Here is a 13,837-nt window from a genome sequence, read left to right on the forward strand (position 1 = left end):
CCCCCCCCCCCCCCCCCCCCCCCCCCCCCCCCCCCCGCCAGCCCCACGCCTCTCCCTGCCTCCCTTTCATTAGCCCCACATCTGTCCGTCCCGAGGGAGGGAACGCGCTTGCTTCCGGCTCGCTGGGGTCCAGGCGGTTTCACCGCGCTGACTTTGCAGGGGGGGGGGCGGGGGGGGCGAGCCGGGGAGGTCCACCCGGGCCCAGGCTTGGAGTCTGGTGTGTTGGACAAAGATCCTGGCCCTTGAGAGAGGAGAGAGGACGTGAATCCTGAGTCTGGCCCCAGATCGCAGGGTGTCAGGTTGCGCCGCCCTTTAGCCTCCTTTGCCAGTCTGGGCCTGTTTCTCTTCTTCAGGTTGACTTTTGCAGCTACTGGAGCAGTTGGGGTGGAGACCGTGGGCAGAAGAGGGCAGAACTCTTTTAGAGGGCCTGGAATCGGGAGTTTCAGCTCTTTGCCTCCTAAACGCCTCCTACTTGCCTTCCTCCAGTCACCCCTCTTCGCTGGCCCTTAACTTTGAGAAGATACACAGCAGAACTTCTTGGAGGATTGAGAGAGTTGTCTTCTTCCATTGTGGGTGGGGTGTTCCTGGTATTTGGAAACCAGGCTGCTAAACAGAGGTGGAAGGCTGCGGTGTATTTCCAGTGTCTACGTAAACGTAAACAAATGAACGCTTAAAGCACAAAATAAAGAGTTTAGTTGCAACCTCTTTAGGAAAGAACATCCGAACTCCTATTTAAGGACCTCTGTGAACTGCTGGCTTTGAGACCACTCTTTGTCACATCGCAGTGTGTCACAGCCTTACCCACAGGCATTTCCCAGGACCACCCGCGGGAAGAGTGTTTGCCCCAGACATTCCCCACCTTACTGCCTGGAAGCCTCTGCAGAGGGGAGAGGCGGCACTGAGATGACTTGGTGACAGTTTCTGGAGGAACACAGGATGAATGGTGCTGGCTCCGGACTCGGCTGGAGTGCAGAACGCACCCACATACTCAGAGTCCGTTAGAAAGAAAAGGAACCTTAAAGTGTCTCGGTAGGTCTGAAGTGAGAGTTGTCCTACCCCAGTTCCAGTTTGGCTGGAGGTGCTCACTAGGGAAAACTTTCTATCCTCCAGACCCCAGTTCTGGGGGAGATGATCTGGTTTGGCTGCTTTGGCACTGTTGGGGAGTGACGCAGTATGACCCCTACCCAGGGTCACCAGTACAAAACAAAGATGGGCAAGGCACTTTGGTCCCCAGACATAAGTGCTCTGATGGGCACAGAGAAGTAGATGCAGGCCAGAAGCTACGTAGAAAGGATGCCAATGGTCCAGGCAAGGTGATAATCTGAGCAATGGGCGGGACTCTCAGTGCCTCAGAAACAATACAGGTAAGGGGCAGCTTCTGTATTGGGAGTAAGTCCTGGCTTTTTAGCTATGTTACTTTGGAGTTTTCATTCCCCCTTGCTTTGGTGAGAAGAACACAGATGGAAAGTGCCCGGCACATTGCTTTTCTTCAAAGGGTTTCTCCTCCCTCTGACAGGGTTTTCATGAAAACGGGATGTTCTTAGTTGAGGGGGTGGGCGCCTTTCCCAGATCCATATACCCTTTCTTCTGCCCTCTCCTTTAGTGTTGAAGGTATTCAGTTACTCATACTCGAAAGAGTTCTGGCTTCAGGGTGCACATGGAGGGGAAAACTCAGGGGCTGGTACCTTGCAGAGAGCAGCCTCCTCTCATCTTATGGCACGGTTTGCCCTGGCTCCGTCTTTTAAAGAGTAGTAAGGAAGGAACTCTTTTCTGTCTTCCCAGGCCTCCATCTTCTCTCCTTCTCTTCCCTCCTCCCAGCAGGGTCCTTTTCCCACCCGTATGTTCCACCTCCTCTCACCCCACTCTCCCCATCACCCCTAGTTTTCCATTCCCTTTGTCCTATGTGCTTGTGAAATGTGTCAAACCCATCCCCACCTCTAGGAGTTTGGTTAGGCTATCCTTCCTCCAGACCCTTCCCATCATCATGCCAAAACCGCGTTCCCACTTAGAGTGGCCTTCCCACCCCCTCCTGTCTCCACAGCAACTCTGTGCCACCCCCCGTGCCACAACACCGTTTCCTTTTCTTCACCGCACTCTATTATAGTCCGAGTGTAGCTTTTTCGTTGTCCTTCATCTGTCTCCTAAACTGTAAGCCTCAGGAGGAAGAGGTGCTGTCTGTCTTGTCCTCCTCTTCATCTCTAACGCTTAGAATGTCAGTGCCTGGTGTGTAGTGGGCGCTTAATAAATATTTGGTAAGTGGATGGATGGACACAGAGGCTATGAATATAGGGCAGAATTGGGTTCTCCTTGGAAAGGTGCCTTCTCCCGGGTCCTTCCAGTCTTCATCTGCTAGCTCCGTGTGTTCCCCAGAACAAACTGGGTTCTCCTTGAAGGTAGTCTCCTGAGCTTAACTGTTCTGTAGTTTACAACTGTATTTAAAAAAAAAAAAAAAAACAATTAGCAGGCTGGAGATATGGCTCAGTGGTCAAGAGCACATACTGCTCTTCCTGAGGACCGGAGTTCAATTCCCAGTACCTACATCAGCTGTAACCTGCAGCTCTAGGGGGATCTCACACCTCTGACTTCTGTGGGCACCTCCATTCATGTGCATATCCCCCATCCCTCATACTAATAATTAAAATAATAAAAATAAATCTCTATAAATGACTAGCATCGAGGGTCGTTATTACCTACAAATCAGAATGTGGGAACACCATTCCAGAAGTCTCCGTCTTTGCCATTGCTAGGTCCCTGGGAGAGTGTGATGGGGATGCCCCACTGCCAAGAGCAGCACCTGCTTAGCAGCAGGCAGATGAGGATCTCAATATCCTAGTACCTCCAGTCCTAGCTTCTTAGAAGGTGAGTGAAAAGGAGCTGAGTCCTGTGGCTGCTGCGCTGTCTTAGGACCTTAGGTCCAGGTCAACTAATCTTGGTATCTCTAAGGTCACTCACATCGATGCCGCCTTTCCCCCCAGGGATGCAAACACAATACCACGTACACTCTTACCGATGAGGAAGGACGTGCAGAAGGAGCATCCGAGGTCATGAACAGACTAAAATTTCAAGGTAGCAGGTAGGGGCATGAGTACCCTTTTAATAAGCTTAAGAGTAGCTGTATTCGAACTCACCACAAGCCTCGAGAGCTTTCTCAAGCAAAGGATAAAAGATGAAGCTCATCACGTTCTCCCCGCCCTTTCCTGGTAGGTGCTTACCTCTTTTCCCAGGGGTACAGGGGTAGAAACTCCAGCCCTGTTTGGCTACCAGGTCAGGCCCAGGCAAGTAGGGACACGTTGGGAGGGTACTCCTTATGTCAGATGTTGGGCCAACCTTTCTTCGCTCCCGCCTCCAGGATTCTCCCCAGTGCCACCCCCACACCCCCAAGGATTCCCTGGAAGCTGAAATGACTCAGGGATTCCAAAACTAGTCACCCCAGGAGGAAACCCTCTGGAAAATGTTTCTCATGGCAGGGAGTCACCCTAAAGAGTCCCACAAAGCTACTAATGAGATAAGGACTGAGGCTGAGCAAGCAGGGTGGGGTGGGGGCCTGTGGCTCAGAGAATAGGTTCATGGGTCAGCTTGGTCATCACCTATGGGGAAAGCCAACCCCGGGGAAGACCGTGTACTTAGAGGGATATCCCATCTGCCTTCCAGAGCTTTCCTCTGGCCTGAGCTACAGAGCCAGAGAGAGACCCCAAATGCCTCTTGTGAAGAACAATGTCCCAGTCACCCAGGCCGGTTCCATTCTGCACTGTCAGCAGCTGAGACAAGTTAGGGATCATTTTTAGTGCCTGAGAGCGCCCCCTTGTGTGCCGGTCAAGCTCTGCTCCCCAGGGTGCGGCTGGAGGAGACCTGTAGGAATCCTGCTCTCTGAAACAGCACTGCTAGCTAAAGGACCCTACTCTGGGCTTAGGGTTGCTAGGGAACACCACAAGCCACCTGAGGCCATGTGCCAGACAAAAGGCTGGGGAACAGGAAGCTGGAACAATGGATCCCAGCCACCAGGGCTGAACGCCAAAGCGGGCAGGAATGCCCTGTGGTCTTGGGCAGGTGCAAATAAAACATGTCCAACACAAGCGAACAGGTACACATTCCCCTCCATCCACTGCCAGCTAAGGAGGGGCTCATGCCAAATGTTATGGTTTCCTGTCTTAAAGAGACAGGAGCTTAGGTTCAGAGTTATTGAGGGCTGGAACTGAAAAGCAGCTCAGTCTTTCTACGTGCATAACCTTGGGTAGATTATTAAATTCTGTTGGGTCTCACGTTCTCCATCTGTAATAGGAGGATTATGGTTTTTCTTGCCATAGTTTTAGTATCAGGACATAATACGATGATGTGCTCTTACTATTGGGCTCAGTACCATCCATGTCGGGCACACTCAAGTGTGTAGGAGCAAGACAAGGCCAGCAGCGTATATAGGGAGACAGCGTCCGGAACCCCTGGTGCAAGGGTGGGAACTTCGGGGCAAGGGTGGGCATGGGCATCAGCTGAAGATATTCCTGGTCGTGTTGCTCCTCCTAAGTGTCCTAACCTTGGCCACCAGTGGTTTCTCCTCAGTGCCTTCCACTGTTTCAGGGCCCTAAGAGTCGCCAAAGCTGTTTCTTCCAATTCTTGAGAGTGCTCTCTGTTGTCATGACAGCTCTCCTTTGGGGCTGTTTTGTCCTATGGCATCTGAAAGAGTGGTTCTTTTTTTTTTTTTTTTTTTTTTTTGGTTTTTTTCGAGACAGGGTTTGAAAGAGTGGTTCTTTATGGTACACAATATTCCTGGTTCCCTTTGTTTACTTTCTGATCCCTTGGTTACTTCAGGAGTATTTTCTGAGGGAAAGCACATGCAAATCAGTACACATTATTCTAGAGACAATGTGTATGAGTGTATTGGGGTGGGGCATAGATCCCTGGGCAAACAGAGAAAGGCCTGCATGAAGAGTGATGGCCGGTGTCTGCACAGTCCTCCCCCGCAGGCTGGACCGTGACCGACCTGTGTCTTGGGAATCTGTCTTTCTGGAGTTTGCACACTCTCACCTATCCAATAAGGCCCATGAGAATGCACAGGCTGAGTAGGTTGGCTCCCTTATGGCCCGAGAGTGACAGCTTGTCCTTGCTGTGTGTTCCTGGGGCTCTGTGAACAGGGGTGAGACCTCCCGCTAGGTCTTAGGTAACACGGTGTTCTTTTCTCCACGATCCGCTTTCTCATTTGTGCAGTGTGGACGTTCACCCACAACGTCTTCCTGCCATCTTGCCCACCCAACCAGAAAACTTCTGCATATGCTTCTGGTAGCACTGTCTGGTGACGGCTGCATCCTTATCCCAGGAAGAGGTCGGGGACAGGGTGGCAAACTGAGAGGGCAAAAGGAAACTGGGGACAGTAGTGGACACTGGCAGAGAACTCATGCTGACAGATGATGGTGCTCAAAGAGTTGGGGTCGTTAAAATGAGGAGGGGTCTGAGGACAGAGTGGATGAAAGACAAAAAAGACAAGGAAGAGGGAAGTGTTCATTTAGACAGGTGATGGGGACGGCTGGTGAGAAGAGGGGGACAGTGGAGGTCAGGTCCTAGGCAGGAGTAAGCAGCAGAAGTCTTGAAAGTGGTGCCCCTGGAAGGAAGACCAGACGACATTCTTTAATTTGAGGTAATAAACCAACCAGGGAAATTCCCATGATGCCAGTTCACAGAGACAGAGACAGAGTTGCAGATGCTCTTACTACGACCCCCGCCCGGAAAGTGGTAAGGAACAGTTTACCCAATGGGCTGCCAGGCTGATAATGACAGCTATTACAACTTCCATGAGGGTAACATTTAAACACCTTTTGGCAACACTTCCAGGTCTTATGTTATTGTTGGGTGGTTTTTCCTTTTTCCTTTTTTTTTTTTTCTTTTTGGTTTTCTTTTTTTTTTTTTAATCTCAGGTCACTCCCTCCAAAAGATAGTGGAAATAAATTTGAATAAACAAAACAGGTTTGCTGAAAATAAAACCAGGGCACCTCCACTGGTCCAGTCAGCCTGCTTCCAGAAGGCCTGCCAGGCGGGATTAGTACCTGTGGCTGAGTGAGTGAGCCGTGTCCAGCATGTACCAGGTGAGTGGCCCCGGTGTCTGAGGCGGATTGGCTGAGAGGAAAAGGCGCAGGGATGGTACTGAGTGTGCAGGCAGGCTGAGCGGCCAGGTTTCTGGTCTCAGGGAGCTGCCAGGGGAGGCTCATGTGTGACGGGGACCTGAGAGTAGCTTCCTCACTGGCCTTTGCTTCTAGGTTGCTGCTTTCTTGGCTGTGATAGTGGGAACCCACACGGCCAGTTTGCACACCCAGAGTGACTGCAGTCACTGGCCCAGCTGCTGCCCCAGCAAAGAACAAGACTCCACTCCGGAGTTGCTGACGTGGAACACTGCCTCTGTCTCTCTTAAACAGCCCACACAATCCTGCAGGGCCAGCAGTGATGGGCCCCTCAACACCAGGGCCATCTCTCCTTGGAGCTATGAGTGAGTCTACTGTTTCCCTCCGGGGTGTATTCATGTGTCCTCCAGGGGATGGATGAGGGACCTGGAAAGTTCCACCCAATTTGACCTATCAGCCTTTTTTAATTGTAAGGACCGGAGAAGTTGGGAGTTACAACAGGCCTGAATTTGAGTCTCAGCTCTATTCTCATTGCATTATGTTGGGTGATGTTTCCAAGTTCAGGCTGGCTTCCTTCCTTCTTCTCCCTAGATTACATTCTAGAGGCTAGTATATAGATCAAACGAAACAATGTACGTAAAACCCATATTTGTGTTGATTTTGTTTCTTGTCTGGTCTCTCCCATAACTTCTATTCTTCTAACTAAAGTGTTAATAAGTGTCTAGCTGTCATATGTGATGCAGACACAAAGCACCACTGTGTCAAATGCTGTCACTCGGCTCCTGTGAGGCATGTGGGTGGCTAGATCTCAGGCTTCTTATCTCTAATCAAAATCATGGTTCTCTTGGTCTTCTACATAGTGTGTCACATAAATATGCTAATTCTCTGATAATTCTCTACTTGTGCCATGATATGAAATTGGGGCAGAGAAACAAAATATTGCAAATTAGAGTTTTAGGGGGTCCTAAGCCTATTTCTGCGGGTCTGTTTCTTCCCAGGGTTCTGTGCTCATTCCCCACGTGTCTCTGTTGCCTAGCCTGTCCTCTGAGGGGCATAGAGACGTTCTCTGGTATAGGGAGTGGGTCAGCTCTGATAGTATGTCTAAGATACCAGTTCATCATACTTTGGAGTAGTCTCAGAGGCTGCCTGGAAGATGTGTCTATGGGGGTGGGCTCAGCTTACCATCCTCTTCTCTGAGAAGCAGTGAGCCCTGAGTCCCTCTTAGCAGACCATTTCCAACCCAAGCTCTGTACACTTGTCTCACAAGCTGCTGCGCAGCAAAAAAGTGATGGTATCAAGTGTGCTTGAGAAAGTCGGCACAGAAGAGACCATCAGGTGTCCCCGAGCTTTGATTGCAGAAGCGTTAAAAACAAACAAATGGCAAGAAAACCCCCAGGGTGTTTACTATGGACCCTGCTTTGGGAAGCATTTGCAGTAGCTGGACCCCAGTCTCCCCAGGGCTTGTATGGGAAATGGTTCTACCAGATTGGGGCTTCCTGTTAGTTAGGCTGCTGGACACAATACTTTTTATATCTTCTTTTAAGTAGTTGGGTTCTTTTATTTTGTTTTGGTCTGGTTTTTTTTTTTTTTTTTTTTTTTTTTTTTTTTTTTTGCCACAAATCCTTTCTGAATAGGCAAAAAAAAAAAAAAATTCTTGCCCATGTCCAAAATGGGCTTGTAATATCTGCTTGGACAATATCTGGACATGAAGCAGCTCTCCCTGGGAAGTAAGACCGGTGCTTTGGAAATGGCCAGTGTTGGTTATATATCCGTTTATGCTTGGCTGTCAGGCTGTTGAGGGTTTTTGTTTGTTTGTTTTTGTGACACAGGGTCTCATTCAGTAGCCCTGATGGCCTGGAGCTCGCTATATGACACATGCTAGCCTCAAACTCATGGCACTCTTTGCCCCACCTCTCAAGTGCCAGGATTATAGGCATGTGCCACCATACTGGTCACATGCCAGTTTTTAGTTTTGTAATAATTATAATTTTAAAACCTCACAAAAACATACAATACCTTACTGAGAAGCCTCGTGCCTATCAGAGAGATGCAGAGCTGGTCTGGCGGAGGCTGGCAGGAGGCTACTCACCTTCCTCTGCCTCTGAAAGAAGCTACTATGGCTAGGGCCTGGCATTCAGTGCCACTGGGAAAGCCACTCTTTAGTCCCCTACCTATACTATAGTTGGAGAGAATAAATCTCAAGAGAGGAGGGGGTGCATTTAAAGTGACACAGTATCGGATGCCAGACCAGATTTAAGAAGCCAAGTCCACAGCCACACCCTTTTCTCCTTCCAACTTCTCCAGCCCACCTGTCCCTCCGGAACTCATCAGTTCTCTTCCCACAGGTTGGACAGGGACTTGAACCGGGTGCCCCAGGACCTGTACCATGCGCGCTGCCTGTGCCCACACTGTGTCAGCCTGCAGACAGGCTCCCACATGGACCAAAAGGGCAACTCGGTACCAATCTACCACAACCAGACGGTCTTCTACCGGCGGCCATGCCACGGACAGCAAGGTTGCCATCATGGCTACTGTCTGGAGCGTAAGCTCTACCGCGTCTCCTTAGCTTGTGTGTGTGTGCGGCCCCTTATAAGCTCTTAGTCACGCTTGCCACCTACCTGAGGCTGAAGTCTTGCCGAAGCGGGCCAGGGTACCTGGGCTCTCAAGCCCTCCAGAGCTCTGCTGAAGCACCAGGGTCCTGGGACAAGATGGAGAACTTGGGGAGAAACCCCCTACTTTTGCACTTTCGGAAAGAACTTTTGGGAAGGAGCAGCTCAGTTTCCGTTTGTGGCTGCTGGAAGATGCTGTCATGGCCTTCCCTCTCAGAAGACGTCTCCAAGGGCCTGCTGACCCTGGAAGCCACACTACTGACTCCTCCTTCCCTCTGACTTTCGGCACAGGCACTTTCTCCACATTTCCCCCTTTGCCCTTCATTTTGTTTGCTTGTGAATACTGACTCTGTAGGCAGCCAGGTGTAACCACTTTGACATGGATGATTCTGAGGAGAAAACTGTTATTAAATGTGAAGAGATTTATCCAAATAAATATCCATAATTTCAAAATGGTCTCATTTGTCTTTGGCATCCATGGCCCCAACTGGATCCCTTTTCCTTTTCTAGTACTTTCTCCGCTCCGTCACTGGCCCTGGTGTCCATTGCAAACACCCATCCCCTCACTGGTCCATCCCTGAACGTAAGAGTGGGGGTCAGACAGCTCAACATGGGGGAGAGACAGAAGCCCATTGAGGCACTGCAGTAGGCACATAGCGCCCCCTTGTTTCCCTAACAATCCGCCTTTGTCCTCTGGTCCTGGCTGTTGCAGCTTGGTCCAGCAGGGTAGTGCCTGGGCTGGGCTCCAGTTCCCACCTCCCTTAAAGGAAAAGAGAGAAAGGCCCAGCCAAGGAAGCGGGTTAAGGTTATGGGAGGGGGCATGAATGTCTTCAGGCTTTGGGTACTGGGGAACTCCTTGCTCTGCCTCTGTCTCTCTCTCATTCCCCCCAACCCCCCCGCCCCAACCCCTTTGGTTTCTTTCCCATCTCTTCCTCTCCCCTCTCTCTTTCTCCAACTTAGATTAGGCTGGAGGAAGAGGAGGGTTAACCTCCTCTCCCTCACCCCTCCCCATGCCTCCTAGGGGCCCTACAGGCAAGAGCAGAGGCACTCTGGGCAGCTAGCTGATTGAAGCCCATCTGGCCGAGCCTCCCCTAGGGACTGCCTTCTCAGAGAGTCCCGCAGCAGGGCCCAGCATCACTTTCAGGCTCTTGAAGCACCATCTTCCTCCTGTCTGCTCCCCTAATCAGATTTCTGTTCCTTTTCCGGGGCTGTTGTGAGTCTGGTGAGGGGGAGTCTGTGCCCTGTGAGCCTCACAGACATGTTCAATGCTTGGGATTGCCGGGAGCGGCCCCCAGAGGAAGGAGCAGCTTCAGGGCTCCAGGGCTTCGGTGTGGACAAGAACTTCCTGTCTTCCCTCAAAGGCATCCTGCTGGAAACTGAGCTGGTAACAGCCACCTCCCCAACCTGGTGCCTCCGTCTCTCCCATCCCGATCCCTGCCGCAGACCTGTGCTGGCCTCCTGTGCTCACCCCTTCACAGCCCCTTCCAGCCCCAGGCACACCTTTTTCAACTCTGGTCTTTCTGCCGTCTCTCTGGAGACAATTACAACGCGTACCATTTGCTGCAGGACTGAAGTTAGAGGGAGTGAGACGTGGGTGCGGGGTGGGGAGAGGATATCCAGGAAGGAGGCTCACTGTCTCCCGCCAGCTTCTAGGAGGGTTACTTCTTGATGTGCCCAAAAGGGTAGAGTTCCTGCAGCCACGCTTTGTCTGTCAGCTGTGGTCCATGAGCGTCTCCTCTTGGGCTTTCCCTGGTTGCTGAGCAAGATCACTGTGCTGATACGGAGCCTCTTTCCAGTCTGTCTTCTTCTGGCTGCTGTCATCTGCGTTGTCTGTCGCAGCCTGGAGTAGGGAAAGCTTTTTGGGCAGAGGTTCTGTAGCTGGCTGTGCTCTGGGTCCTGTGCTCTGGGGACTCCCCTGGGGATATGCAGATTGGCCAAACAACTGGAGTTGCTGGGATTCCTGGGATGGCAGGATTGGAGGATGGAGATGCCCTTGATGATCCCTGACACCAGGGATCTTCATTGAGAACTCTTCCCTCTCAGTGAGGCTGGGTAGCAAGAGAAAAGGGGGCTCCGGGTGACTGTGGCCCGATCTGTGCCTGGGTCTCCTCAGAGAGTGCACCATACTTGGTCCCGCAGGCCCTGACCTTCGTCATCTTCATTTGCTTCACGGCCTCCATCTCTGCCTACATGGCAGCAGCGCTGCTAGAGTTCTTCATCACGCTCGCCTTCCTCTTCCTCTACGCCACCCAGTACTACCAGCGCTTCGATAGACTTAACTGGCCTTGTCTGGTGAGGAACACTGCCTCTCCCATCCCGTCCTGGTCTCTTGCTTCTCTCCGGTTGCCCAGTTTTCCTTGTCTCACGGCTCCCTTCCGTCCCCACAGTCAAGCTGTGTTTTGACTCACGTTGTGGCCTATGTTCAAAAGTGAGCTTTGGCCCATCAGAGTGCCCCTGCCAAGGGGACATACAGACTGTAGGCCTGTTCTCCCACACATCCAAGGCCTGCTCAGTCCGCTCTGCCTCCTGGCTGATCTAGATTAATCTGCTCCCATCCTCTGTGTAGCGCTATGAGCTCACTCCCTTGAAAGTCTTTCACCTGTGTCCAGAGGTATCCCCGGGCAGCAATTCATTCTCTGAGGATCAGACTGGAAAAGCTCACTGGCTTGGGAAACCCACTGGTAATGACCCCCTCCCCGCATTGCCTCTGGTTCCCCAGGACTTCCTCCGCTGCGTCAGCGCCATCATCATCTTCCTGGTGGTCTCCTTTGCTGCTGTGACCTCGAGGGAGGGGGCTGCCATTGCTGCTTTTGTGAGTCCATCCCTGCCATGATCTCCAGGACTTGTGGTTGGGGTATTGGCCCACTTCTGGTGTCCAAACCAAAGCCTAAATCTGCTTATACCTCATCCCTTTACTTCTTCCTGACCCCCCTCTCCTAGTCTGACAACCTCTGCTGAGACACCCCCATTCCTTTTTTTTTCCCACACAGGTTTTTGGCATAATCTTGGTTTCTGTCTTTGCCTATGATGCATTCAAGATCTACCGAACTGAGCTGATGCCTAGGACAACCGAGGGTGAGTGTCTATGCCCGGCAAGAGGAGATGCTGCTATCTCTGCCCCAGATACTGTAGTCATACATGGCTTCCCTGCCTGGCTACATCTCCACAGGGGACCAGCAGTGATTCCAGGTTTACCTGGCTCGCACGACCAGACACAGGAACCACGGAGCCCAGATTTGTCATCTTTGGATTCACTGAACCTCCCAAGTGCCCATCATCTACTCTATGTCTATAGAGACGTGTGCTTGAGAAGTCCCAGGGGACCTGTGAAAAGTGGTAGAGTTGTGGGGGGCTGGGCAGGCTGCTGCGCCTCCAAGTCATTCCCAAATTAAAATATTCAAATCCTACTGGTGGGTCTTCTTCTTCCTTGAAAATCATACTGAGACCGCTGGGCGGTGGTGGCTCACGCCTTTAATTCCAGCACTCGGGAGGCAGGGGCAGGCGGATCTCTGTAAGTTCGAGACCAGCCTGGTCTACAAGAGCTAGTTCCAGGACAGGCTCCAAAACCACAGAGAAACCCTGTCTCAAAAAAAGAAAAGAAAAGAAAATCATACTGAGTAAGGAAGCCAAAGAGTTCGTTGTGATCCATAGGGAAGAGTGATCCGGAGAGCCAAGATCCTGGGGCGAGGGAGCCAGGGTCAGATTGAAGAAACTTCATACCTAAGTCTGACACACCAGAGGAAGGCGCCACCTTGCTGTGCGCTGGGCTGCTTTCCTGAGGCTGACAGCTCAGCACACCTTGTCAGCCGTGGGCTAAGGTCCTTCTCTGGGGTTTGTGCAGAGCTCCCCCTTGTGGCATGGTGAGGGTCAGACTGGCAGACCATAGGGAAGAGGACCGCCAAAGGTCTTAGGAGAAATTCCTAAAATACCAGCACTGAAGGAAAAACTCCTCGATATGAACTGGTCACACTCCCTCATTCTATATAGGAGAAAAGGGGGGTTTAGTTAGTGGGAGGTGACCTCCTTATTTGTAGCAGAGCTGGGTCTAGAACATCTTGACACTGAAACAGAACTGTCTTGATCTAGATACTGTTTTGAGTTCTTTTGAAGCTCCGAAAACAGGGGCCCACCCCTTTGCCAGTGGATCCACTTTCCCGGGCTGGCACTTCCTCAGGACACATTTCCTGAGTGTTTCCTGACTACAGAGCCTATACTTGACACCAGAGATTTTGAGGTAACAGCTGGGCAAATAGGCTTGGAAAGGAGGAACTGTGTGGTCCATGACAGTCTATAGGCAGTACTTCTCTGCCCAGCTGGGGGAACCCATTGTGGTCCATTAAGTGGTTCCAGTCCAGCTGACTTCTTGTCCCCTCTCTTCAATGCTTTGTTCTTCTCTTGAAATGCCTTTTTCCCTCTAGGCTGTGGCCTCAAGTCCTGCTGTGCCCTTAATCCTGAGCCTGGGGCAGTGTGGTGCCATGCTTTCCTCTGGTGACTACTCTTCCCTCGAGTAGATTTCCCCAGCCTCCTGCTTCCTGTCTTCCTATCTGTGTGTTCTGGTACCTCCTCAGGCCTGGCAGCTGCTCCGGGGAAGAAGCCAACTGGACTTTGGGTTTCCCTGGACTTAGGTTTTCTAGTTGACTGCCATGGTCAGGAGGATGGGGGTGGGAGGAGCATAGTCCTGGAGGAGAGGAAGAAAGGCTGGGCTAAGGAAGCGGGGGATAAGAGTGTAAGAGAAAAGATGCCATAGGGGTCGCCCAAGCCCAAATGCCCAGAAGAGGGCACGGGTTTGCCTTCCAGCAGATCTTAGTTCCATCCCCCAAGCAACTGTGTGTCTACTCCACGAAAGAGCTCAGGATGAAGGAGGGGGGGGGGAGTGTTGGACTTGTACCAGCTCTGGATCTGAACATGCACCAATGTATGTCTGTGTGAAGGAATACAAAGTGAGAATTGTCCCTGTTTCATCTATACCCCATCCTGACTTGGGTTCAGCATCATCTGGTACTTGAGTCCTGGAATGTTCTCCTGCTGGGGCCTGGTTCACAGAGGCTAGGACTGATATTGGCGGTGGGAAGACACATCCTATGGGCTCCGGCTAAGGAACTGAGTAGACTGGGGTCTCAGCTG

The 13,837-nt window shown here is 51.5% G+C and overlaps 2 protein-coding genes across 2 annotated transcripts; both read left to right on the forward strand.

Annotated features, from left to right (window-relative positions):
- The first annotated feature begins 5,897 nt into the window (after positions 1–5,897).
- On the forward strand, positions 5,898–8,970 carry Il25 (interleukin 25). The gene is made up of 3 exons (XM_050126196.1): positions 5,898–6,071; positions 6,243–6,469; positions 8,450–8,970. Exons 1-3 carry the CDS (start codon positions 6,063–6,065, stop codon positions 8,703–8,705), a joined length of 492 nt encoding a protein of 163 aa, XP_049982153.1. The 5' UTR covers positions 5,898–6,062; the 3' UTR covers positions 8,706–8,970.
- An 829-nt stretch (positions 8,971–9,799) lies between these two features.
- On the forward strand, positions 9,800–13,205 carry Cmtm5 (CKLF like MARVEL transmembrane domain containing 5). The gene is made up of 5 exons (XM_050126156.1): positions 9,800–10,097; positions 10,853–11,005; positions 11,433–11,525; positions 11,704–11,788; positions 13,132–13,205. Exons 1-5 carry the CDS (start codon positions 9,972–9,974, stop codon positions 13,203–13,205), a joined length of 531 nt encoding a protein of 176 aa, XP_049982113.1. The 5' UTR covers positions 9,800–9,971.
- The last annotated feature ends 632 nt before the right edge of the window (positions 13,206–13,837 follow it).

This window comes from Alexandromys fortis, unplaced genomic scaffold (genome assembly GCF_014885135.2).
Source record: "Alexandromys fortis isolate MF-2015 unplaced genomic scaffold, M_Fortis_MF-2015_v1.1 scaffold_258, whole genome shotgun sequence".
NCBI classification, from domain to species: Eukaryota; Metazoa; Chordata; class Mammalia; order Rodentia; family Cricetidae; genus Alexandromys; species Alexandromys fortis.

What these genes read in the sequence shown, in the direction of transcription:
- Cmtm5 (XM_050126156.1), top strand. Translation starts at nt 9,972, where the DNA reads ATGTTCAATGCTTGGGATTGCCGGGAGCGGCCCCCAGAGGAAGGAGCA. An exon ending in GACTTAACTGGCCTTGTCTG is followed by an intron (nt 11,006 to 11,432) that starts GTGAGGAACACT and finishes CTGGTTCCCCAG; the next exon opens with GACTTCCTCCGCTGCGTCAG. An exon ending in GATGCCTAGGACAACCGAGG is followed by an intron (nt 11,789 to 13,131) that starts GTGAGTGTCTAT and finishes TTTTCCCTCTAG; the next exon opens with GCTGTGGCCTCAAGTCCTGC.
- Il25 (XM_050126196.1), top strand. An exon ending in ATCTCTCCTTGGAGCTATGA is followed by an intron (nt 6,470 to 8,449) that starts GTGAGTCTACTG and finishes CTCTTCCCACAG; the next exon opens with GTTGGACAGGGACTTGAACC.